The sequence below is a fragment of the Dromiciops gliroides genome, chromosome 1, assembly GCF_019393635.1.
Source record: "Dromiciops gliroides isolate mDroGli1 chromosome 1, mDroGli1.pri, whole genome shotgun sequence".
Classification (NCBI taxonomy): Eukaryota; Metazoa; Chordata; class Mammalia; order Microbiotheria; family Microbiotheriidae; genus Dromiciops; species Dromiciops gliroides.
The window spans coordinates 252,378,019-252,405,693 of record NC_057861.1 but is presented as its reverse complement, the minus strand read 5'-3'; the positions used below and the strand labels follow the sequence as shown (position 1 = coordinate 252,405,693).

At 37.7% G+C, this 27,675-nt stretch overlaps 1 protein-coding gene across 4 annotated transcripts in view; it reads left to right on the top strand.

The window, feature by feature from the left end:
* The first annotated feature begins 12,693 nt into the window (after positions 1 to 12,693).
* The window catches only part of NOL4 (nucleolar protein 4), a 450,254-nt gene continuing 435,272 nt past the window's right edge, over positions 12,694 to 27,675 (top strand). The window contains exon 1 of one of the 4 annotated variants that reach the window (XM_043978616.1): positions 12,694 to 14,618. In XM_043978616.1, the coding sequence (XP_043834551.1) occupies positions 14,361 to 14,618 (258 nt within the window). In that variant the 5' untranslated portion in view covers positions 12,694 to 14,360. Of the gene's footprint in view, positions 14,619 to 15,086; positions 15,518 to 27,675 lie in introns of those variants that run through there. The other 3 variants (XM_043978614.1, XM_043978615.1, XM_043978617.1) reach the window with 3 other exon arrangements.

Here is a 27,675-nt window from a genome sequence, read left to right as displayed (position 1 = left end):
TCAAAGAGGGAATAACATACATACTCAAGTGGGTATAGTAATATATTTTTGCCCTGAGGGGAGGGGAAGAGGGGAAGGAGGGAAGGGAAGATTCGGGGAGAGAGCAGTAAAAAGCAAAACACTCGAGGAAGGTGAAGATATTCTACATAACTGCACAAGTATGATCACTTGATTTCATAGGGAGGGTTGAGGAGGGAGGGAAGAAGAAAAATTTAGAACACAGAATTAGCTCAAAGACCTTAATCTCATCAGAATGGGCTCAAGGAGGGAATAATATTCACACCCATTTGGAAGGAATAATCTATTTAACCCTACAGGAAAGTAGGAGGGGAAGAGGATAAGGAGGGAAGGGTAAAAGAAGGGAGGGCAGAGCAGGGGGTGGGGGGACAATCAGAGGTAAAACACTTCTGAGGAGGAATAGGGTAAAAGAAGATAGAAAATAGAGTAAATATCATGGGAAAGGAATAGGATGGAGGGAAACATATATATTTTTTGAGGCAATTGGGTTAAGTGATTTGCCCAGGGTCACACAGCTAGTAAGTGTTAAGTATCTGAGGCCGGATTTGAACTTAGGTCCTCATGAATCCAGGGCTGGTACTCTATCCACTGCGCCACCTAGCTGCCCTGAGGGAAATAGTTATGATGATTTACTATAATGGCAAAACGTATGTTACCTACTTTGTTGGGCTATTGTGTATAAAATTCTTTGTCAAGATTAAGGTACTATATAAAAGTTCTGATGAACATGATACTATCAGAAAAGCCTGGAAAGACCTACATGAACTGAAGCAGAGTTAAATGTACTGTATATAAAATAACAGCAATAGTGTAAGATGATCTGCTGGGAAGCATGTGGTTATTTTCAGCAAGGCAATGATCCAATGTAACCCTGAAGGACTTATGAAAATTGTAATCCATCTACAGAGAACGAACTGATGGTATCTGAAACAGATTGAAACCCATTATTTTCTTTGACAATTCCTTAATCTGAAGTTTTGTTTTTTAACTGTTTTCCATTAACAACCTAGCTAATGTGGGGATGATTTCCATGACTGCTCATGTATAACTTATATTGAATTGCTTGAGTTCTTGGGAGTGGGGGGAGGGAGGAAGAGAAGTTGGAACACAAAGTTTAAAAAAAAATTGATGTCAAAATTCATTTTTACATATATTTTGGAAAATAAAATTCTAAACAAAATTTTTTAAAAGAATGATCTGAATCAGTCAGAGATGACTAGTGGGGAGAAATGAATAAGTATTTGAAGAAAAATTCTATATTTCTTCACAACAAAGGGAAGTCAAAATCCATTGAGAAAGGTAAACACATCACAAAAATAGTTCAAGATTCTCCAAAATGACAATAAAGCTTGAACTGAAATGGTTCTGAAGAGCAATCAAATAAGTAAAATATCAAAGAAATAATGACAAATTGAAATTCTTAAAAGACTAACCAGGCGCTAGCTTACTTTCAAAGTGGATTCTCTGAAAAACAAAATGACAGGATTGAAATGCAACAAATGAGAAAGGAAAATAATCAAAAGAATGTAAAAGGAAAATTGTAAAAAAATGTGCAAACTCTACACAGGCCAGTGCTGTAATACACGACACTACCTACCTGCCTCCTATACCACTTAGAAGCAGGAGAAGTTGAGATGAAAGAAAATGAAACAAACTACTCTGGAAGGAACCTCAAACACCATCTAGTCCAGCTATGTTAGAACAAGAATCTGATATACCAGACAAATGGTCACCCACCTCCTCTTAAAGATCTCCAAAGAGAGAAAATTCACTATCTTTTAAGGCAGTCCTTTCCATTTTGGATAATTTTCTTAGGAAGCTTTTCCTTACATTATGATAAGAACTGGCTCTTGGCAACTAAGAACATGCTATTTATTCTCAATTCTACCCTCTGGGGCCAAGTAGAACAAATCTAATCCTACTTCCATATGGCAGTCCTAGAAATAATTGAAGGCAGTTCTCATTATCCACCCCCTCCCCCATCCATCCAGCTTTCTCTAATTTAAACTCCATGGTCCCTTCAACCAATCCTTGAATAACATATTTTCTAGTCCTCTCAGTATATTCATTGCCTTCTTTTGGACACTTCTCAGATTGTCTGTGTCTTTCCTAATATGTGGAAGCTAGAACTAGACTTGGCAATCCAAGTATAGTGACATGATTAAGTTCTTCATTCTGGATAATCTCCTTCTCTTCATGGAACCTAGCATAACATTAGCTTTGGGGGCAGCCATTTCATACTATTGACTCGTATTGATCTCACAGTCCACTAAAATCCCCAATCTTTAAAAAGAAATTGTTGTTCTGTATTTGTATAGTCTATTTTAAGAACCCAAGAAATTTGAATTTATCTTTCTTAAATTTAATCTTATTTTGTTTGGCCCATTGTTCTAAACTCTGTCATCCAATATCTTATCCCAGAAAAGGAAAACAAATTGCAGCAGGTTGGGAAGTTTGGGTGATTATAAATGACAGAAATTTGTTGTGGATGTGAAAATTTTAGAGGACTTGAGATAGAGTAAATGGAGGAGAAAGAGAACTTAACATATAGGAAGAGAATGCCTAAAGTCAGGCATGTGCTCGAACCAGCTCAATCCAGCTTATTAAAGCCAATTGTTAAATTTTTAGTGTGAGCATTTACACCTTGAAATCAGAAAATGCTACAAATTAGGGCTGGATTTATTATTTTTTTGTTGTCTACTCTAAGAAAATGATGAAGAAAATGTTAATATTGTGGATTAAACTTAAAAGTGTTTCATACATATTGTTTTTACTCTAGAGCTGGGTGTTAAATGTTTACCAACATATCACTGACCACTGGAAGGGTAAAGGAATAGAAGTGCTAGGGCAGAAGAAGAACTCAAGAAGAACTTGAGGAAAAGAATAAGATAAGGATGTAGGGAGTAGGATCAAGGGACATAAAGAACTTAAGCTGAAGAATAAAGAAAAAGGATGAAAGATGTAGCAAATTTCTAGGAAAAATGAGTTGTTAAAACAATGTATGTTCGTAATATAACTTGATGAGACAAGAATGTAGAAGTTTTAGTAAGGTGAGACTGAAAGTGAGCAGGTGAAGAGAGTAACAATTTGAGAGTTGAAGATGCCCCAATGGGTGCCTTCCTCCAATGGGTGCCTTCCTCCAATGGGTTTATCAATGCTGTTCAATAAAAAGCTAAAGGCCTGAAGATCTCACTTCATACAAGTGTAGAAAATAGCAATTTTTTTTCAGTGACCCTTTATAGACCATAGTAATGTTTTTATTTCTGTCTCAGTCAAATAACTCTTATCCCATGTTCAAAGAACAGGCTGGTCTCCTACTTACCAGGGAAATTAAAGGGGTCATGAAAAAAATATTCTCCTATTTTCCAGGTTTTAAGGGGAAATTGAATATTTAATTTTTAAGAAGGAAGAAGGAAAAAAAACAAAATAAAAAAATAAGGAAGAAGGGATTTACTGTAATATGAAAACAGAGAAGAAAAAGGACCTTAAGAACCTTGGGAAAATCCTAAAATATGTCAAAAGGGTTGAAGGTGAAAAGAATATGACACAGGGAAGATCACTTAATACTGGGAGCTTGTGTCTCTAGCGAAGAAATCAGGTGCTTATCTTTGAAGCAGTGAGGCAGCATACTCATAGAGATTTTCAGGTGATTTTACTCTTCAAAACATAAAGAAACATGAGGGAAGCTTCACTTCTACTTCTTATAAGCTGATTCTCATCAGAAAAGAGGAAGTGATTTGGAAGGGCAGAATTTATGGGAATTCGGGGGGAGATGTGAATAAATACATCTTGAAATGTCTTGTTTTTGTTTTTTGTGGGGCAATGAGCTAGTGTCAAGTGTCTGAGGCTGGATTGGAACTCAGGTCCTCCTGAATCCAGGGCTGGTCCTTTATCCACTGTACCACCTAGCTACCACCTTGAACTATCTTATATAGAGAAAAAATATAGTCATCAGTTGACACTGGTAAGCAAAGGCAGCTTGAATTATCACTTGAGTGTGGGGTGGGCAATGCACAGATGTCAGAGGAAGTCCTTCCCACTTTCTTTGCAGTGCAGGGCTTCCCTGGCCACTCACTCCCCTCCTGGGTATGGTAAAATAATGGAATTTGGCAGGCTGACTGAGATGGGCTACACCTGGCCTGTCCTGAATGACCTATGCTGCTGATGGCAGCAGGAGAAACCACTCTCCAATCGAGTTTGAAGGCCCTCCCCTTTTGGGGGAGGGGGAGTAAATTCTCACTGAGGGGAAGCACACTCTCTTTATGGTGGTGTGAGCTGCAGGAGCGGGAAGAAAGAGATTCTTTCTTGGAAGTTTTGTCCTGTGGGCCCTGGCTGCAAAGCTGTTTCTCATTGAAGCTACGGACTCCAGGTGGTGAGTTAATATATGAGCCTTGCTCTTTTGAATTAGCTGAACTGGAAGTGAGTTTGGGGATTGTATAGACTTAGGTTAGAGTTAGGGGGATTATCCATATTTCTTTTTCCCTATTCCCTTGTCTTTGATTTTATTAATTTTGCCTTTGCTGTTTATTTTATTCCCATTAATAAAACCTGATTTGTTTGTGGAAAAGAGGCTGTTAGGCTCCTTTTTTATTGGCCTGGAAGAAATATCTAAAACGGCAGTTCAGAGGGGAGGGAGCTTTGGACCTAGAGGTCCCTCATTATTTCCAGGACCCCAACATTATGTCAAGCCACTCAATTAACTCTCCCTATATTCAATTTGGCCCCCACATGGGGCACTGGTTTCCTTTAAAACCCAACATATTTTGCCTTCCAGAAGAAAGTGAATAGTTGCCACTTCACTCACCTATTCTTGGAGTATGCCAGCTCATGTTTTCCAAGACTGTCTTTTCAGCCCATGATGCCCTCCCTTTTTTCAGGTTACATATTTAAACAATTTAATAACCTTTCACTTCTGTAAAATATGGTTTGTACTGGAAAATTCCATCTTGGATTTACAAATACTCAGTAAATTGAACCTCCACCATTTCCAGGATGTATATAATATTCAAGGAGGGTCACAATCACTGGTCAATGCATTTTATGATAGGTAAATATAAAAAATTTAAATGGGTATTAACAAGTAAAGAACAAATAACTGAAGTTGAATAACAGGATACCTCATATCTTCAGAGTGCTTTAAGGTTTACAAAGTATTTTGTTCCACAACTCTTAAAAGTAGGTGGTGTTGAACCACCTATATTAATTATACTCATTTTACAGATGAAGAAATGGTAGCACAGGAAACTTATTTGTCTTTCTTATACAGCTAGTAAAGATGGGGGAGGATGCAGAGTGGAGTAGGGATTCAGACTCAAGTTTCCTAACTCCAAATCCAGTGTTTACTTGTTTGTTTTTTCAGTCAGGTGTTAATGGAGTTGGCTGTTGTCAATCTACTAATATTACTAGACTGTATATTGATTATCATAACTTTCGATGTAGTGTTAATCCAGCCAGCTACCCACAAAATATAAAAAAGTAATGCTGGTTGATTGGTTGACTGACTTTGACATTTTGAGTCAATACTTGTTGGAGAAGTTTTTGGACACATGGATGAGATTTATCTATTTCAATGAAATCATAGACCTACTGAAATACTGAATAAGTATCTAGGCAGCTGGGTTGCACTGTGGGTAGAGTACTAGGTCTGGACTCAGAAAGACCTAAGTCCAAATTTAGCCTCATTTTCTAACTGTGTGACCCTGGGCAAGTCATTTAATCTTGGTCTGCCTTAGTTTCCTCATCTGTCAAATGGGGATAATGATGCACCTACCTCCTAGGATTGTTAAGATCAAATAAGGTAACATTTGTTAATCACTTCACAAACCTTAAAGTACCTTAAAGTATAATTATTATCATTATCATTATTATTAGATATATCACAAAGTTTTAGAAGGCTAAGTAGTTTTGACTCTCTGTTTCTTAATTTCCTCATTTATAAAATAAATGGGGTTAAGCTATATGACATGGAAGTCTTTTCTAGCTCTAACATATTATGAATCTGTGAATCATAACCTATACAGCCAAGGATGAAGAGTTTGTCCACCTTTTTCTATGATATATTTGCTTCAAGACCAGCCTCAGAGATGAAGATATCTACCTTGTAAATCTGAAAGATCTGTTCAAGTCTGGAATAGAATGTAGGAGGAATAACCATGTTTCAAATAAAAAGTACTTCCAGAAGATGAGTTTTGGAAACAACACAGAACTTTAGATCTGCTCAAGGATTGAGTTAAAAGAGATTTGGTAGGAATCTAGGACATGTTAGTTCCAGAAAAATCTAGTTTGCTCAGAATTTTTCCTATAAGTGATGAAAGACCAGGACAAATTTTTCCTGAATCACCTTGGATGGCAATGATTTCCCATATTTGTCCGGTCTAGGTTCTTTCACTCCAACATTGTGTGGATCTTCCCCATCAAAATCCATCTTTAGGAAAAAGGATCATCAAGGGAGAGCTACCAAGACAAAATCAGCCATCACCCAGTGAGGAAGAACCACCAACAAGGGTACCCTTACCTCTTGCTATCCTTTGTCCCTCCCCTGATGATGCCTGGCTTCTCTATTTCCAAGAGGCAGACAGTTGGGAAGAGAAACATTGGTATTTGTTAAACTTGGATGAGTTATCAGTTACCAATTATGTCTTCTAGTGAGATGGAGTGATGGAATTTACCCTACCACTGTCTCCCAAAGTCATCAGTATTTACCCTGCATTTACCCTGCTTCTTTACTTTTCAGACCACTGGAAAGTGATCTACTCATGAATCCTAAAGAAAACTGGGCCTTTCCATCTGACCTTCAACTGAACTCTTCTTTATTTATAGATATATATAGATATATAGAGATTGTCAGAATACGTATGAGCTCTTGAGAATAGCAAGTCTTCCCCCCACCTATTTATTTGTATCCCCAGCACTTAGCATGGTTCTTAGAACAAAGTTAATGCTTTATAAGTATGTTGTCTTTAATTCATTTAGCAGGTTTTGAATCGATGTTTCAATGTATCTATGATATTTGGTAGCAATTGAAACTCATCTAGAACTTCTTATCATGTGTGTTTCTTTTCCATATCCTCTCATTATTCCTTCATAGAGGATCCACCAAATGTGCTGAAGGCCTTCTGCTAAGTTTTCACAATCAGTGGATACCAGTGCTACTTCTAGAACTGGCATTCTATTATCTCTTCCCTGTATTATATGACCAGCCCATAAATGTTTGTTCATTTAATTTTTTTTATTTTTAAAAAGCTTTTTAATTAAAAAAACAAAACAACAACAACCACCAGCTACTTCCTGACAGTGAAATGATGGACTAATTATGCAAAATGAGATCTGCATTTTTGGACATTTACGATATGGGGATTTCATTGCTTGACTATGAATATTTTGGGGCAGGGCAATGAGGGTTAAGTGACTTGCCCAGGGTCACACAGCTGAGGTTGGATTTGAACTCAGGTCCTCCTGGATCCAGGGCCAGTGCTTTATCCACTGTGCCACCTAGTTGACCAACTATGGATATTTATTACAAAAGTTTTCATTTTTTTTTCCAGTGGTGGAAGTTGGAAGGAAAGAAAATAAATGCTTGTTAATTGAAAAAAATAATTTAATTTACATGATCGACCTGATTTCTTTTCTGATCATACATTTCCTAGTGATATCTTTTAGGCAGCATAGCAGAATGAAGAGAATCATTATTAGCTAAGTGTTGAAAAGCTCATTACTAGCAAGTTAGCTACCAGTGTGATTGTGATTGTGATTGTGTGTGTGTGTGTGTGTATGTGTATTTCAGCTACAGGAATAAGATCTGCACCAGGGGAGAGATTACCCACAGTGATGAAAAATTGTATCTTTTAATAATTGAAGCATCTTGCCTTACATTTGTATATCACATGCCATTTAAAAGAGATAGATGTGTGGACTTCTACAGAGTAGGTTTTGTTGAATAAGAATAAAATCATGGGAGAATAACCCTTCCTAAATGAGGAATAGCAAACAGAAAAACCGAAAAAAACACAAAAAACAACAACAAAAACCCAACATTAATTCTCTTACATCTAGTACTTGTTTCTAATCATAATGGCTCATATTTTTATAGTAATTTAAGTTGCAAAGTATTTAAAAAGAAAACAACAACATTGCATTTAGTTCTCACAACACCGGTGAGATATATATTATTATAAAGTATTATAAACATAAGGAACTTGAAGCTCAATGGTGTTGAAGGATTTGAGACTTTCTCAGGGATACACACACACACACACACACACACACACATAGACATATATGTGTGTATATATACATACAAACATACACATGTATTTGTATACACACATAAATCTGAGGTAGAACTCAAACCCAGGTCTTTCCAATTCTAGGTACAGACTTTATCTACTATGCCACAAACTTTCTTGGTACAAAACCAATGAAGCTTTTTAATGTGAAAAATGTTGACTATCAACCAACAGAGTGGACTAAATTATATACTGTAGGCACATACATACAGAACTATTCTTAAATTTTATTCACCAAATTTGATTCTTATAAAGGTAACTGAAAAGATGTGTATTCATATAGAATAATGCAACTTTAAAGACTGTCTAGTTTAGTCCCCTAATATTGTTATATTCCAAAGGCATGACTCACGTTGCATGGCTATAGGAAAAAGTGCAAATCTTGCTGGGACAGTTTAAAACCCCTATATCTGGAAAAAGTACCAGGCATATGCTGATAAACATAATCAATATGTCCATTTGTTTTGCTTAACTCTACTTCATTTTCACAAGAGAGGGTTCTATGGGGAAGGGAGGGAGGGTAACTAACCCCATCCCCCACAACAATAAGTTATTGTTAGGGGATTTTTTTTTTTAAAGAAAAAAGAGCCATGAGAATTTCTGAATTTTTATGATAGCCAGGTCATTTACTGAATAAGGTTCCAACTTTTTCTGGAAACTCTCTGCATAATGATCTTGTACGCAAGGTCCTCTGCTACTCAACTGGCGATTCAAAGTATAAAACAAGAGAAGCCAATACCAAATTTTAGGAAACTCCAAAGATCTTTTGTACCTTCAGTGTAGAAGACCAAGGGTTATGTGCTGGAGCTCATACCTTAGCCTGTTAAAGTGCTTACACCTTATACCATGGATTCCTCTGATTTTTTGATATATTAAAGCAAGATCCAACAATTATAAGAAAAAGATATTCCTATAATTTTCCACAAGGAGCAAATTTCCTATAATATTATTTTCGAATGTTGATTTAGAATGAACAAAGAAAGTCACATGTGCTTTAATAAAACTAGGCAATTCATTTGAATTTTTCAATTTGACATGTCAATCATCCCCATTAAGATACAAAAGTCATAAACATATACCTTTGAAATAGCAGAACTCAAGATATTGCTAAACAAAGCTTAACAATATCTATCTATCAGAAGCAGTATGGAGTAATGGAAAATACTGCTGGATTTGGAGTTTAGAGATCTAGATTTGTTGTTAATATTGTATTTTCCAATTACATATAAAAACCATTTTAAAAATGTTGAGGTCCAAATTCTCTCCCTTCCCCCACCCCACATTGAGAAGGCAAGCTATTTGATTTAGATTATAAATGTGCAGTCATGCAAAATATATTTCCATTTTAATCATGTGAAAGAAAACAGACCAAGAAAAGAAAAGAAATCCCCCTCATAAAGAAACTTTTAAAAAGTCATGCTTCGACCTGCATTCAAACTCCATCAGTTCCTTCTCTGGAGCTGGAGAGCATTTTTTTTTATCATAAGTCAATAGCTATTCTAAGTGATACAGTGATCTAAGACAATTCCAAAGGCATTCATATTAGATCATTGTACAATGTTTACATCAGTTTATGTAGGTCTTGCCAGGTTTTTCTGAAATCATCCTGCTAGTCATTTTTAGGGCACAACTATATTCCACTAAAATCACATACCACATCTTGTTCAGCCAGTCCCCAATTGATAGGCATTTCCTCAACATCCAATTCTTTGCCATTACAAAAAGAGCTGCTATGGGGGCAGCTAGGTGGCGCAGTGGATAGAGCACCGGCCCTGGAGTCAGGAGTACCTGAGTTCAAATCCGGTCTCAGACACTTAACACTTACTAGCTGTGTGACTCTGGGCAAGTCACTTAACCCCAATTGCCTCACTAAAAATTAAAAAAAAAAAAGAGCTGCTATAGATATTTTTTGTACACATAGGTCCTTTTCCTTCTTTTTAAATCTCTTTGGGATACAAAACTGGTCGCAGTATTGCTGGATCAAAGGGGATGCACAGTTCTTTAGCTCTTTGAATGGTTGGATCAGATCACAACTCTACCAACAGTGCATTAGTATTCCAATTTTCCCACATCCCCTCCAACATTTGTCCTTTCCCTTTTCTGTAATATTAGCCAATTTGATAGATGTGAGGTGGTACCTCAGACCTCTTTTAATTTTCATTTATATAATTAATATAGAGACCTAGATTTGAACCCATATTTTGTGTACCTATTTAGAAGTGGAGTCATGGACATGGATTAATTTCCTTTAGCTTAAGTTTCCCTATCTGTAAAATAAGAATAACAATATTTGTATTATCTACTCCCCCCACCCCAGTTGTGAGGAAAGTGGTTTGAAATTCTTAATGTACTTTATTTTATAACAATGGAAATTATTTGCTTTCCTTTGATCATACTGAAGCTACTTTTTCTAGTTTTAATGGATCTTCATTTCTGAACATGGATAAGCCTACAATAGTGTGTGCTGGTGTTCAGAAAATTAACCTTTTGCTGTATGTTCTCAAATAAAATTCACTTCGCTCACTTTCTAGCAGTCTCGGGACATCAAAGAATGACTCCAAAGCCAAAAGTCAACAACCAGCAAAGAAACATAAATGTGCACTTTTGGAAGCCTACTGCTCACTTTTTGCTCCATAGCTTCACTAAAAAATAAAATATAATTATTGAACACTATGAGCATTGTATTATGCATAGACAACATAAAGAGCTGTAACCTCTGTCTCAGAGCTCCTTGTAGTCTAACTAAAGGCAAGACATACACAGATGAGCATTTCACTTTTTATTCTAATTTCTTTTGTTATTTAAAACAATACAGGGTAGCTTGTGATCAAGTACCAAGTGAGAACTACAGATAATAAGTGGTATATGGGTTCAGAGGGGTCCTTGAGTAATCAGGAAAGGCATTCTCAGCCCAGCAAGGCTTGAACTGGATCTTGAAGGATGAATAAGATTCAGAAAGTAGAAGGGAAGGAAGGAAGGCACTGCAGGTGAGAGAAATCTTCCCCAAGGATTTCAGTATTTGGAAATGAAATAGCCATAATAATGAGGGAATTATACAGCAAGAGAGAGAAAGTATGCTCTTTGGATAGCACTGTGCATACTGAATTAACAGTCCAGGGCCACCCAGTCCTCTGGGTTCCTTCCAGAAACCTCTGCTCAGGATTAGTCAATTTTGCTACATCTTGATTTGGACTTTCTCCCCTATGAACCCACAATTAAAATATTCATGGTAAACTTGATACTCTCTTCCCTTGATCACCAAAAGATATTTCCTCATTTAAAAAGATGATTCAAAGTATCCTATCACCCTGTTGCTAGTTTCCCCTCTGTTTTTACCACTTAGGATACTGGAATGAACTGAGAGATGGGTGATTGTCCCAGTGATAGATGCTAATCCAATAGAGATGTTCTGTTTCTATTCCAGATGCATTATTTCCACTAGTCTTCCAGATGTGCTAATGGAGAGCAGAGAATTTTTCAGACGCATGTCTGTTCTTCTGTATAGTAATAACCACAACTCAGACAATTTATTTATTTTAGAATAAAATGTTTTCTCAAACAAAAGGGTGAAAAATAAAAACAGTCAGAGTGGCCTGGGGCGCAAGGAAGCTGTTGTTGCAGGAATCCTGCAAGTTAATGTGAGAATTCACCCGGGACACTAAGAGAGATGTGGAGAGGGAAAAAGAGGGAAAGGGGGGGGGGGGGGACAAAAACTCTCTTCCCCTTGCAGCTGTCCCTTTCCTTCATTTGTTGCTCCAATAAGCAGTAATTAGGTCCTGAGCTAATGGTGTCAGCTGATCTGCTGTTTTTAGGCTAGACCCAGAGGAATCTCCATGGAAACCCTGCTGGAGTCATCCCCCCACCTGGATGCTGCGTGCTCCTTTCTGCCACCTGGCTGCTGCCTGGCCCGCTGCTACCACTTCTGTTGCCTCCTCCCTGTCTCTAACCTGCAGCCTGCAGCATGCGCACTGCCCCCGGGATCCCTAAATGGGACAATTCTGCCCGTGACGTCAGCGCCCAGCCGTCTCCACAGAAACTTTTGTCCCACTGGCCAATCAGGAAGCTTGGAAGGGGCTGGGGAGGGGGGCGGGAGGAGAAGAGAGTTGGGGCGGGGGGGGGGGCGTGGAGAGGCGAGAGGTTTAGTGTGTGGAGCTGTTCGAGCTCAGCCTGGGCTGTCAGTCCCTGCTCCAGCCGCTGCGCGAGACCTTCTCATAGATTCATACACACTCTCCTCTCTCTTCTCCTCTCTTCTCTCTTCTTCTCTCCTCTCTTCTCCTCTCTTCTCTTCTCTTCTCTTCTCTTCTCTTCTCTTCTCTTCTCTTCTCTTCTCTTCTCTTCTCTTCTCTTCTCTTCTCTTCTCTTCTCTTCTCTTCTCTTCTCTCTCCCCCCCTCAACAGACACACACACACACACACACACACACACACACGCACGCTTCATGGGAGAGGGAGGCACTGACCATTTTGCAAGTGCTGGGACAAGACTGCTGTGAGGTGGGTGCAAAGAGACTTCGTCCCCACTTCTTGCTTTCGCTCTGGATACAGAAGACAGAGGAAATACGGGATTTGAATTGGACTAGGTATTTGTGCACTTGTCTGGCAGTCTACTTAGGAAAGCAGCTGAACTGGACGAGTTCATGCCTTAACTGAGTATAATAAAAGGTGAAGGATTGCAGCTACTTGCACGAGGAAGATGGGAACTCCCCAATTTCTACCTCTTTAATACATGGAATGAAAATATTGAATGGAGGAGCCGCACACTACATTTGCCTGGGAAAATCGTCCGGCGGAACTAACAATTTGGCTACTTTCATCAGAGGAGGGGGTGTTCATTACGTGGCAGGGGGAAAAAAGAAACCAGAAAACGAATGTATGAATTTGAAACTATTGGCCAAGCAAAGGGAGGAAAACATCGATTTTATTTTAAACAATGGTTTTCTAGGCTTTTGTACCATAAACTTACTTCAGTGTTTTGTGACCAGTTTAGCGGAGACGGGAGGGTAAACCAGAAGAGTCCTACATGTGTGCACCATTATTAAACTGGCAGACACACCGACAGCCGCCTTCTTTCATTTACCAACATCCAACTGGAATTGAAATCTCTCTTCCGTCCAATAGTTGATCATGTACAAACTCTATATGAATATCAATATATGAATAGCTTATATCCTGGGGTTTAACTAGTAAGACATAGATGTGGAGATACAATTCAGCCCAGATGAATATGAAGAGCTTAAATTTCATGGTATTTTTTAAAAAAGAAAGAATTTTGTTGATGTGAAATAGGTTCTGATAGGTTTATAAGATGACAGGTAAGAACTTTCACTGCTCTTAGCACCTTAACGCCCAAAGCAGTGAGCGCAAAAGAGAGGCAGGACCCTGGAAGGGGGTGAGCTCAACCGACCAATTTGACCTCCAGTGTTTACAGCCAGGATAGAGGCTGCTTTAGGGAGAGGATCAATCCTCCAGGACAATCAGGAGAGAAAAAAAAGCCCTTGGAGGTTTGAGGAGGGCAGGCTTTTTTTTTTTTTTAAACCTGCGCTACCCGGGATGGGTCCTGGAAGAGGGATGTTGTCCTGGGCCTGAATACAAGTGAATATTTTGCATCTTTAGTAAACCAAGATATCGGGTTTTAGTTATTTTAAACCAAAACCCTCTGTGCTAGATGCTGTTGAAGAGATTGGGATGGTCCTGGCTGAACAACATTAAAGAGACTGATCACGTAGAAGGATAAGAAAAGCTTCAGAGACCCCCGTCTTCCCCTCTTCTGTGAGCCGGTGCAATTAAAAATGAACAAGAGACTTGGTAGATCTCGGCACTGATTGCTCCCCACCCCCCTTCCCTGACCCGGACCCTCTCCTCCCTCCCCCACCCCAGCCCCCTAAAGCCTGGATCTGATTGCAAGCGGGACCTCCTCTTGTTCCACATTGTGGTAGTGGATGCATTTTTCATGAGCACTAGGTGAACAGGTGCAAAGTACATTTGGAAAATCCAGGCGGCCCATTTCGGTGGCGTGGCGTGGCGTGGAGGGTGGTATCCGGCTATCTCCGAGGGGATCATGGAGAGCGACCGGGACATGTACCGTCAGTTTCAGGACTGGTGCCTCCGGACTTATGGAGACTCCGGAAAGACCAAGACGGTGACCCGTAAAAAATACGACCGGATCGTCCAGCTCTTGAACGGCTCCGAGTCGAGCTCCACGGATAATGCCAAATTTAAATTCTGGGTCAAATCGAAAGGTTTCCAGCTCGGCCACTCGGACGAGGTCAATGGTGGAGGTGGCAAGCAAGTGCTCTTCGTGCCGGTCAAAACCACGGTTAGTGAAGTCCCTGCCTTCCTCTCGTGTTTGTCCGCCGAGCGACCCACCGAGGCAGCCTGGAGGGGAAGGGGGAAGCCACAGTTGGCTCGTTTCTCTCCCTCCCCCCCCCTCCACCTGCCCGCCCCCTAGTCATCCCCATATCGCATTTGCCAGGCACGTTTCTCCCCACAGTTAAGTCTTTGTGGTCCTTTATTGCACAGCCCTAATGCACTTCGAATCCTCTCCCTTCCCCTTCCCTGCACCCTCCTCTGCTGCTTCTCTCCGGGCAGGAGACGTCTTTGGGGGTGGGAGGTGGGCTATTGTCCCGTCTCCTCAGCTGCCCGTCTGGCGTGTGTCCTGCCCGCCACATAAAGGCCACATCCTCATCCCGCCGCCGCCGCCGCCCGGTTTGATAATGTACGATTCTGATCGATAGTGTACAGTGTCTCCTTATTGGCACAAAGCCCGAGTGTGGCGCTGGTCGTTGATTTGGGGGTTTCCCCAGGATATCAGATTTTATTGTTAGACCACAGCCTGGGAGACGCGGGGCAGCAGGCAGGCACGCACGCCTGGATTATTGCGATGACTGGTTAGATTTTAGATATGCGGGTGTGTTCGCTCCCCCTCCGCAAATAAAGAAGCAGTTAGAGGATGATCAACAAAGAGAGAGACGGGCTCTGAGCGCGATCAAATGCTGTATTTATTGCTTACTTCTTTCTGGGATTGCTCAAGTCTCTCACAGCTATGAAGCTTGCTTTAAGCACAGTCGCTGGGAACCACTAGCATTGCCAGCTTTGCGAGATCTGAGTCTGGAAAGCTAGACTTGGTTCTTTCTCATAGCAGAAGAGCTATAATGTTGGGTAGCAGCGGGAGCAACAGAATTTCCTATTTAAGAAGATGGGAACTATGGGCCACAAGTAGGTTTGCATATATCAAATTAATAATGCTTCTTTTTCTCCATCATGCCACGGTAGGTAGTCTCTTGATTTGGGGATGACAAGGTAACACATCCATCTTTTCATTTCTACCTTGACTTTCTGGTTTCTTAAGCATCCTTATTTACTACTGGCAGTTCATTATTTACCATATCCCTAGAGTATGCAAAGAGGAGACTTCTTGGTAACAACTCTACCTTCACCAAGATAGAGGAAAATGAAAATATTTGAATGTAGGTTTTTTTCAAGGTACCAGTGAGAAGACTTTTATATTTGAAAACAATTTCCTCTTTTTAATAAGAATGTTTTTTTTTGGGGGGGTGTATTTTATAGGTATTTGGGCACTAGGAAAATGGGAAATGGAAGTAAATGACATAAACTAAGTATAGAAACCATGTTGTTTTATTTGGTGTATCTCTGAGTCAGACCTTTCCTTTACCTTTCGGCTTTACTCAAGACAATTGTTAAATTGATATCCTCCCTCCCCTACTATTTAATATAGGCATAATTTGTAAAGCTGAGTTGAATATTCAAATGATCTGTATGCATTGTAGAAATAGTAGAATGAATACCAATAGTTTTTTCTCACTTTACGAAATTATAATTTTAAGAATTGGAAATTTTTAAATTAGCTGCTAATAGAAATTAATTTATAGGCAAATGGACTTATTTCTCATTTGGACATTACTAGACTAATTATATACAAACAAAAGAATAGTCCAGTTTTTTTTTTAAAAGGTACTTGGAAAAGACATAAACCAATCTTTTGACTATAATGAACTATGTTTTAGAGAAAATTTGTGTGCCAGAAACTTTTTCTACCTTTCTTCTTTATGGGGAAAACTTATTTCCTCTGTTAACCTGTCAGGTTGCTTTGCCTATGTGTGAGTTGAGTGAACTGATTATTATTTGAATCTATTAATTTGCACATATTTATTCATAATCCCAAATATGACATTAAAATCATGTGAATTTGTAAGATGGAAGTGAATGCCAAACATCACCTCCTCAGAAACACCTTTACTAAGGACACATAGTTTCAGTTATTATGGCATAGTTAAGAATTATTACAGAGATTATTCTAAAGCTCTTAAGTTAGTAAATTCATTTTATTTTTCCTTAAAAGCAGAACACATTTGGAAGTTTTAGGGGAAAAAAACACCATCTAACTTAGAGGTAGTGAGAAAACAATGGTTTTTGTCTAGAGCTTAAAAGCTCTGCCTCCCATTCAAGACTGTATCAAAATGTTGAAGAGGTTTATAATTCATGAACAACCCTACTGCTCTATGTTGGTTTATGAAATTTTTATGCTTCCGTTGTCATAGAAATGTAAGTCTCTTGTGCTTGTAGAAACAGTCCACCTCTTTGAGTTTTTTCTTTACCCCCCAAAAAAACAAACAAACCCAACAACCAGGTTTCTTATACCATTTGTTTCCCCATATATGAAAATGATTTCTCTCTTTGAAATGCCCATTGGCAATTTTCAATAGCAGTACACTCACTCAATGAAAAAAAAAATCACTATTTTGATTCCAAAGACTTAACTAGTTTAAAAGGGAAGGAGTAGATAGATACCTTCCAGTTCCAAGAATGATTCTAAGCTACTGGAGGTGTTGGGGTTTGTTGCTCAGTTTTGCTGTCAGCCAGAGAGATTTGCTCCTGACCGTGCAGTAATCCACTGCTGCTGGTAATTAGACATCATTACTGCTGCGTTAAAGGGAAAGAGAGAAGGGGAGAGGACAGGCTGGGGCTAATTAACTACTTGATTCTAATGAAAGAAAGAGAGACTGATAGCAACTGGGAGGTTGCACAGACTAGACATACAACATAGACTTAATTGAAGCAAGGATTATCTTGTAGTCTTATAGTAAAAGACTTGGTCTTATTTTTATTTTAATTTTCCATACATGATATATAGTAGGCTTTAGAATAGATCTATTAATGAAGCCTAATCTCAAATGGCTACAAAAACACAGTATTACTAAATATTTACTGATCATAGATGACAATAGGGTAGTTTATAAACCAAATGTATGCTTCGATGTATTTGACCATCCAAGAAAATTATTAAGGGATCAGGCCTGAAATTCACTCTGTGGTCTAGGAAACATACTCTTGGTCACCAAGCAACAACATCCTGCCAAACAGCCATTTTAGGTCCAGAGTCCGAAAACAACACATATGTACTAAAATATTTATGCCTGAAGTCCAGAGAATATTCCATTTCATTTCAAATTATCAGTGTTATTTGCCTATGTTCTTTCAAATATAGCAGGCTGCCTTGCATTGGAAATGATACCCAACTTAGACTTTTTTTAGAGGTTAAAAACTGAGCAATAAGCCAAATGAATGACATTAAGTAGTACAAAGTTTTTTCATCAGTGGTACTCATCACTTATACTTGCTATGTAGCAGATTTTCCATCTTTGATAGTTCTCATCTAGTTTCTTTGGATTCTCTAGTTGGTTCTTAGTGACATAGTTGTATAACATGTGCCTATGATATCATAATTTCCTCTTACCCTATCCAAAATGTCTTATTTTATACCATATTTTTGAAAGTAAACTTAGGTATCTGCCACAAAACGTTCAAAGCTTTGGCCTAGGAATAATGTTAATATGATATAAATATCTTTTAAAAGCCACACTATTTCAGAAAACTGGAAAGCAAAGTCTGCCTGTGTTTTGTTTTTGATTCATTCAGAGGCCAATACTAGAATTCTAATCTAAACTGAGTGATGAAGTAATATGAAGACTACTCTTTTTTATATAAATCTGTAGGAACAGACACCCAAGTCTAAATTGTTGCTTTTTCTCATAATTGCTTCCTCTTATATTTATCCCACTTGAGAACATAAAAGAAAAAAATGTGTTATCTTTAGTTACATCTTTTAAAAAAATAATGATTTATTCATTTCTGCAATCTGTAAGCTCCAGATTTCTATTGTTCTGTTGTGTATACTATGAGCTGATTACTGTACAATCATTAGGGTGAATATTCATGTAGCAGTTTATAAACAGTTATGGGTTTTGTGAGTTACTTAACTGTGGATTTGGTTATACATCCCTCTATATGTTTATCATGATTCACCCTCTTTATGTGAGGGAGGTAAGCTATTTAAAGACCCCTACAGATGATGTGTATGTTTCGGCTGGACACAAATTCATGCCTGGGGCACATGGCTATGCAGTCTTCTTTATGGATAGGGCTTTGGTCTAGACATGGTAGGGCAGGGTCACAGATAAGGTAGCTGAAGCCATGGGAGATGACTGATTGCTATGACATCAAATGATCATGAAATAGGAAAGAAAAAAAATCCCAACCAAACAAAAACAAATAGTCGCCTTGATATGAGTCCAACTTTTTTTTTCTTATTTCCTTTCTAATCATTCATAAACATTGCCACCAATTACCAAGTGAGTCTCCTCTTCATTCAGGTACAGGTCTGACTAGCAGGAGGAATACCAAGGGAGAGAGAAACTCTATTCAGAAGTGTGCTTAGAGAATCACCTTCTTAAACAAAAGGACAATAGCAAAAAGGGAAAATAGAGGGCTTTCTGCGTATTTAAGGGTTCTTTCCAAATTTATACAAACCAACTTATCAGCATGAGATTGCTGCATTCTGTAAAGGATTTTCACCATCTTAGCAATTTCAAAGGGATGGGGAGTTTGCCAGTTTCTATATCTTATCTTCTAATGTGATCCCTCTCTGCTTAAAGGCCATTCTAGGTATCAAGAAAAGAGCTTGGCCCTTATATCCTGCTCACAGTATCACAGTGATGTGCACAGAGGAGAATGGCATAAGGGGAGAATGTGCTGAAGGTGGTAATTATAGAACTTTCAGAAATTGCAATCCTGTGCCATTAAGAAAGGCCAAGATTTAATGACTGACTTATGGACTCAAAAGCTTGGAAGGCATCTGTGAGATCACTTATGTTATCTATGCTCTTCATTTTTCAGATGAGGCCCAAAATGTTAAATTACTTGCTTAAGGTAACACATCTATCTAGTGTGGTAGTACTGGGACCAGACATGAGTTCTTCTAACTGTTCAGTCTTTTTCTTCTGGTAAGAAGCTTAAGGTGGGGCAGGCAGCTAGGTGGCACAGTGGAGAGAACACTGACTCTGGAGTCAGGAGGACCTGAGTTCAAATCCAGACACAGACATGCACTAGCTGGTCAAGTTACTTAAGCCCTGACTGCCTAAAAAAGAAAACAAACAAAAAAAAACAACATCAAAATCAAACCTTAAGGTCTGGGTTTGCTAACAGTAAATTCTCTAAAACTATATTTTTACTTGAATAGTTGAGATGACGATACATCTAGCATGTCTTGCTCCTTTTAGTCTCAAGATGCTCCTGTTTATTAACAGAATCAACTGGGACAAACACACATACTTCTTTTTTTTTTTTTTTTGGCTGGGCAATGGGGGTTAAGTGACTTGCCCTGGGTCACACAGCTAGTAAGTGTCAAGTGTCTGAGGCCATATTTGAACTCAGGTACTCCTGACTCCAGGGCCGGTGCTCTATCCACTGCACCACCTAGCTGCCCCACACATACTTCTGATAGTGTTAGAATGTATGGGTTTGCATACAGTTTAATTCCTTGTTGCATTTTGATTTTTGTTTCTTGTATGGTATACATACCTATAATTATGTCAATTGGTAGTCAGTCATCATAAAACAGTTATAGATTTGTAAGCCATGTAAGATGCAAAAATCAAAATGCTACAAAGAATCAAAACACAGGGTGAATATATATGTGTATATATACATAAGATAGATACATTAAAGGTACAACATTTAACATAAAAATAAGGGTATTTCATAGTTTTGGTCTACTGAGTACTACAAATTAAGATATAAAAGAGTAGAAAAATAAGAATGCAACAGGACACTTTGGATGCAATGACCATATGGGTCATCTGAAAAAAAAAGATACATAGAAATGACTGTCATAAAGGGAATTGAAATGAATCATTAAAGACCTAATTGGATAGATAGTATCCTCTTGACATCAAGAGCACTGGCAAAAGGCCCTTAGCATATGGGGTGAAATGTGTTGAAATTATGGAAGGATATGAACAAAAGTCACATATGTTAATCAGGTACAGAGATTGCAACATGCATCCCTGAAGTAGAATACTCATACAGATGATCATTTGAGTATTGGAATATTTTCCAATGATTAGATAGCCCAGTGATTAGAATTCTGGACTTGGAGTCAGGAAGACCTGAATGTAAATGCTGCCTCAGATACTTAGCTGTATGACCCTGGACAAGTCACTTGATCTATCTCAGCCTCAGTTTCCTAATCTGTAAAGTGGAGATAATGATTGTGAAGATCAGAAAACATAGAAAGGGCTTTGCAAATCTTAAAGTATGACTTAAATGCTGGCAGGAGTTATTATCGTGTACAATTAGGTACAAAGAACTCAGTTAACCATCTTCATTCAGTACTTAGCAGCTGTGTGACCCTAAGTAAGTCACTTAACCTTTATCTGTCTCAGTTTCCTCAATTTTAAAATGATGAAATTGGGCTCAATGACTAAGGACCCTTCCTAAAATCTAAACTTATTAGTCCAGGATCTTGTGATGCTAAGACCTATGAAACTTTATGAAAAATGTGGAGTCACTTTACTAAAATAAGGAATTTATATCTTATATTTTAAAAATTCCTGAACATTCCAATAAGTCCATAGGAAATGCATCCTTAGGGGTAATATCTACAATTGCAAACACTTGCCAGTGTAACAATTGGAGTGATACCACTTGCTGGAGAGTTACTGTAGGAAAGCTCCGCCATGAGGAGAAGGCATCAGAGGGCAAGCCATGTGGCTTGGGAGGTCAGTTCCTTGGTGTCAGGAAGTGATGTTTGATGTTTCCGGTTCAGACAAGAGGCTTCTGGGAGGAGGAAGGAAGAGTTGGGTCCTTTTTGTTCCTGACCTTGACATGGCAGGTCAGATAATGGTTTCTCTTAGAAATAGTTAGATTTTTACCTTTCTCTCTGATCATTAGATCCTAATGCTCTTTAATAAATACTTGAAAGTCTAAACTCTTGCTAAAGCTTCTAATTTATTGGTGACCACTCATTAGATGTTTAGACAGTCTAGCTAGAATTTTAGCCCCTTTCACCAGTGAATAAAGTTTTTAGAAATCCAAGTGTAGATTCCCATATTCAATATCTTTCTGATGAAAAATATTTTGAGAATGGAATGTTTATTTCAAACAATACAAATAAAAAAATGCTTTAAGGCAACATTTCAAATCTTTTCAAAGTCTGGTTACTGCTCTGTCTCCTCTATTTTATTCCTTTATCTACTGCTTATCCTCTTCTACTACTAGGAAATTTTAGAAATTAATTCTCAATGCTTTCACCAATTTAATAGTTGTGAATAGTCCTAAAATAATGTGCAGAGGTAGAACAGACCAAATCTTGTCAATTTTTTCCTTTTTTTTCTTTTGCAAAATTCACTGATGAATGAATACATGTAATCCAATATTTCAGTGGATCTGTGATCTCTCTGCTATGAGTACTACATCTATTGTAAATCACAACTAATTTATACCTTCTTATGTCAGAAAGTATCTTGGGATCATTGACATCACTTAAAACACACCTGTGTGCATTTAAAAAATATATTTCTGTTTTCACATGAAGCCTTATTTGCCACTGTAGCTTCTGTGCTATGTTTCAGTGAAAGTGGCAAGTTCCTGCCAATAATCCCCCAGTCTTTATACCTAGAACATCTTCCCCAGCCTGTATTTCCACCTGTTGAAATTCTACTTCAATGCCCCCACTATGAAAGCTGTCTGTATCCCCCTAGCTGTGAATGATCCCTTCCTCCTCTAAAATCTCCTTGCATTGTGCTTACACTCCTCCTTTATAATTATTATATTCTAGTTTTGTCATATTTATTTGTATGCCTGACATATTCTCTCTTATGAGCTTTTTGAGGTCAGGGACCATTTTCCATTAAATGAGAACCTATTAAGCAGCTACTTAAGGTGCTGCTTAGTTATCTCTGCATCTCTTGGTGTTTTGCACATATTAGGAGTTTAATAAGTGTTTCATGAATGAATGAACAAATGGTGAATAGAATGAAAGCATGAATAATTTATTTGTAGTTACTACAACACATTATTTTATTGAATTCTCTGAGATCTTTAAATAACTTATGTAGCCTTTTGAGGCTTTAGCAATGAAAGACCGATTTGAAAATTAATGAATTACAATTTTTCCCTATAGGGATTTTTATTTTTTACATCTTCAACCACTGTTTCCTTCTTCTCTCTTGTCTCTTATGAAGAGGCAGCCCTAAAGTAAACCCTTCTTCAATCATTCTTGATCCCATCTCTTTCTATCTTCAAGTTGTCTTCTCCTATCATCCCACTTTCCTTTCCCAGTATCTCCTCTCTCCTTCCCTGCTGCTAACACACCGATGTCTCTCATCTATCCTTTAAAAAAACCTCACTTGATCTTTCCATCCCTGATAACGTTCTATCTCTCCACCATTTCCTTTCTCTCTCCAACCCTAGTTTTTTGACTAAAACCTTGAGAATCTAATATACTAGGTGCTTCCATTTTCTCTCCTCTCATTGTCTTCTGAGCCCTCTGTAGTCTAATTTCTAACCTTGTCAATTGAATCTCCTCTCTCCAAAGTAACTGATGATGTCTTAATTGCCAAATCTAATGGCTTCTTTTTCAATCCTGATACTTCTTGAATTCTTTGTAGCCTTTGAAATTGTCAATCATCATCTTCTGGATATTCTCTCTTTTCTTGGTTTATGTGGTACTATTCTCTACTGGTTTCCCCTTACTCATGTGACTGACTCTTCTTCAGTTTCCTTTATTAGTTCCTTATCCAGATCATGCTTACTAACCCTAGCTTGCCTCCAGGATCAAATAGAAAATCCTTTGTTTGGCATTCAAAGCCCATCATAACCCAATTCCCTCTTCCCTTTCTTACACCTTACTCTATAATCCAGTGATTTTAGCCTCCTGCTGTTCCAAGAACAAGACACTCTATCTCTCCACTCTGAGGACTTTCTCTGGCTGTTCCCCATGTCTAGAATACTTTTCTTCCTCATCCCTTCCTATGGAAAATTATCATTATTCTGCAATTGGATTTAATGATTATCATAATATAATTTGTTTAAATGAAAGAACCTCTTTGGTTGCCCCCTTTCTGAGAAGTAGCAGGGTAGAGAACAATTTGTAAATGCTTGTTGCCTGACTTTGACTAAATCTCTTGCTATTTTTTATAGATGTTAGAAAATTCAGAGCCATTTTTTTGCTCTCTAAGTTGAGTTTGTTTCTTTGCTTTGCTCTTTTTCTTTGCAGCTAAGATTTCTACAATGGGCTCTTATATCATGCTCTCAAGAAATTTAATCAAGTACCCAGCTGTCATAACTGTTCTTGTAGTGGCAAAATTTTCAAGTGTTTGGGAGAGGAGCAAGAAAGCCAGGGATTTGGGGAATTGACTCAGAGATCAGGTTCAAGAATGTCAGATCCTTGATATTTATAGGAATAAAGAAGTATGTGCTTTATAGGAATAGATCTGATACCTGACATTTATTCCTTGATCCCTAGTCTTAGGACAAGTGTTCATTGATAAGGCACTTTATTATCTGTATTTTTACTATTCTGTGTGGAGGTAGTGGGTATTAAAAAAAATGTCTTTGCTTGGATTTATTTATTTATTTATTGATGAGAAGTGATTTGTTCTCAAAGAGTAATGAACATTCTGTTACTTACACCTCACTATACTAACAGCAGCAACTGCCAGATGGTTGGCTGGACTTAAGGGTTTAGTTTGTGGCCATGGAACAGAGCTTTCTGGCACACACAGAGATTTAATGTGCAGCCTTGGACTTATTAATACCATATCATAACCAAATCATCCCATTGGCCAGTACACTTAACTTTATATCATGGAGATTTTCCTAAATGTCAGGTGTGGGTCACAGTTCTCTTAGCTGGCTCTAGTTGCAGTTCAACAAAGCTTCATTAATGAAAATGCCATGAAAAAGGGATGTCATTTTTATGGCTGCTGAATGTCTTATAATGCACAAAAATTATTACATCAAAACAGTACATTTTTACTGCTTTAAGTTTCACTAATTAAGAATTAGTGCTAATTTAACCAGTACTGGACAGAAATTTACCATAAACGATGAAAGTGGGTAAAGTTAGTAAAGTAATAATGTAAATGAGATTCAAAGCAATATGTTTAGATTTCAAAGCTCTTAATTTTTTCCATTTGCATACACATAATCCATATGCTCATTACAAATGGCCATTTTCCATTTTATTAATACAGATATTATTCTATAATGGAATCATTTGTAAACATCTAGCTTGAGTTATTGTGTAGATGGACAAAAGAATTTCAGCTCCTTCATAATTCGGTCTTTTTTTCACTAATTCAAACTAGTCTTAACCAAATTTAATCCATCACATGAACACTCTGCTGTAGCTGAAAGAGTGATGGATCTGAAGTCAAAAGACACCTGTTTTCAAATCTTACTTCAGATACTGATTAGCTGTGTGACTGTGAAATTCACAGCTCCCCTGAATCTTACTTGCCTCATCTATTAAACAGGGACAAGAATTCCAGTGCTACTTACTTTCATAAGGTTGTTAGGATCAAGTAAGACTTTGCAAATCTTAGAAAACCATAATGATGTTATTATTAAGCCTTAAAGTCAGAGAATTGGCAAATAATAGCCCTTAGAATAAGTACACCTTGCTTGATACAGTAGATGGAGTTTTCAAAAAGCTATATATAAATCAATTTTTGTCATTAAATATTTTCAGTGTACTAAATTAACTCATTACTTAATGAAACTCCATAGTGAATCTTTTATAAAGCAGTAAATGCTTTTATAAAATAATAATTCCCCTTAATTTATCAGCTTTGTAGATTGTGATGATTGTTTTAGATAAGGGAAATCTTACCTCCCAGTCCTGATCTAATGATTGACTTAATATCATCTAATTCATGGGATAAGTACCAAGAGATGGTATTTTTGCCTGGAGTTGTGAAAATACAACAGTATCTTTTTTCTTTTTAGCAGCAAAAGATAAGCATGATGGCTCATAAAAATAGAAAACTCTTTCTCAAGACAGTCCCTCTCCAGGAAAAGGAAGCTAGGGATTTCCCTTTGTTGATACTTAAGAAAAGAGAGCATTTTTAAAATTCACATTCTTCCAAATTTCATATCAAAATTAAAATGCCTTTTATTATAAATTCTGGTTGTTTGCCTATTTTTAATTTAGATACTAATAAGTTTTTTCACATTTAAAAAATTTTTATTTCCCTTATTTGATGACAAGGGCACAACTGGATCAAAATGCTAGGTTGGGGGATAGAGAGGGATGGGAAAGCAAGAATTATGAAAGAAATGATGGCTTCGAATTCTAATTTTTCAGGAAGCTTGGAATAAGATAGATCTAATTTCCCATGACACAAAGAGACAATCAAGCTTCTTTTGCATATCAAAGGGACTTTCAAGTCTAAAGAGGAAACTGAGTAATATCTCCTATGATCCTAGGTTCAGAAGTAAATTTCTAAATATCAAGTTCTGCCTTCATATATGTATAAAATCTTGAAAATTCTCTTGGAAAAGAAACTTGAAAAATAAATTTTGATGTTTGAAAATAAAAGCACAAAACCCTTTGATTGTTTCAGTCTTCCTACTTATTATTTCCCTGTTCACATTCTATCTCTAAGATTAGTTACTGTTTCCTGTGGCCAACACTCAATCTCCTCCACCTTTGCCTTTTTACTGGCTTTCCCCCCATTTCTTGAGTGCTCTCCCTTGTCTCCTAGACTCTTAGAATCCCTGGCTTCCTGCAATATTCCTTTCAAATACCATCTTGGCAGGAGACCTTTCTCATTTCCTTAGTTACTATTTGTGATTTAAATCTCAATCTTTCTCTCTCTCTCTCTCTCTCTCTCTCTCTCTCTCTCTCTGTGTTGTGTATATATGTATATGTATATATGTATATATATATATACACATACATGTATATGCATACATGGTGTATGCTATATATAGTATATAGCTATGGATATATATGATATAGAGTGATATAGATATAGATATGGTCAGCTAAGTGATACAGTGGAGAGAGTGCCATGCCTAAAGTCAGGAAGATTCATTTTCCTGAATTCAAACCTGCCCTCAGACTCTGTGACCCTGGGCAAGTCACTTAAGCCTTTTTGTCACTGTTCCTCATCTGTAAAATGATCTGGAGAAGGAAATGCCAAACCACTCCAGTAATTTTTCCAGGAAAACCCTAAATAGGGTCATGAAGAGTTGGATACAAATGAAACAACTGAACAACAGACATAAAGATATACACACATATGTATACGTGTATATATCTATATCTAACTCCATATGAATGATCTATTTGTACACATGTCGTCATGCCCATTAGAATGGGAGCTCCCTCAGGACAGAGACTATCTCCATTTTTTCATTTTCATGCTTAGCACAGTGCCTGGTACATAGCAATATTTGTTGATTTTGTTTTGTAAAAGGTATTTAAGTTCCTAGGGAGCTCACTAGAATATCAAAGTTTAATGATAACAGGCAATAGTTTATCCTTATCATAATCTAACTGAACATCAAGGTGTGATATGAAATTGTACTGTGGAAAAAAAATAAATTGCACTGTGTACCTGTCTATATATCTCTCCATCTATTTAGAGATTATCTTGTCTCTGAGTATTGCTATGTGTTTCTTCCCCTTACTTCCTTGAGGGTCAGGGGCAATCTCTGGGATATAGGTATGAATGAATGGGATGAATACTAGAGAGTTGTCATTTCATTTGTATAAGGAATTCCCATGTATAATTCTCTCTACCAATGTAGGTATGTGCTTTTTAGAGGTTTACCTACAGCACAGACTTTATGTGATTGCCTCAGGGTCATAGAAAAGCACTTGTCAGAAATGGGACTTGAACCTAACTCCTCTTGTCCCCTAAGCTGGCTCTTATCCATTCAGTACTTCAGAAAGCTTCTATGAATGAATGAATGAATGAATCAATGAATCAATTTATTTATTAATGAATGAACAAATGAGGTTTTTTTTTAAGCCTTTACAAAAGGAAGGAAATTCTTGTCCTCAA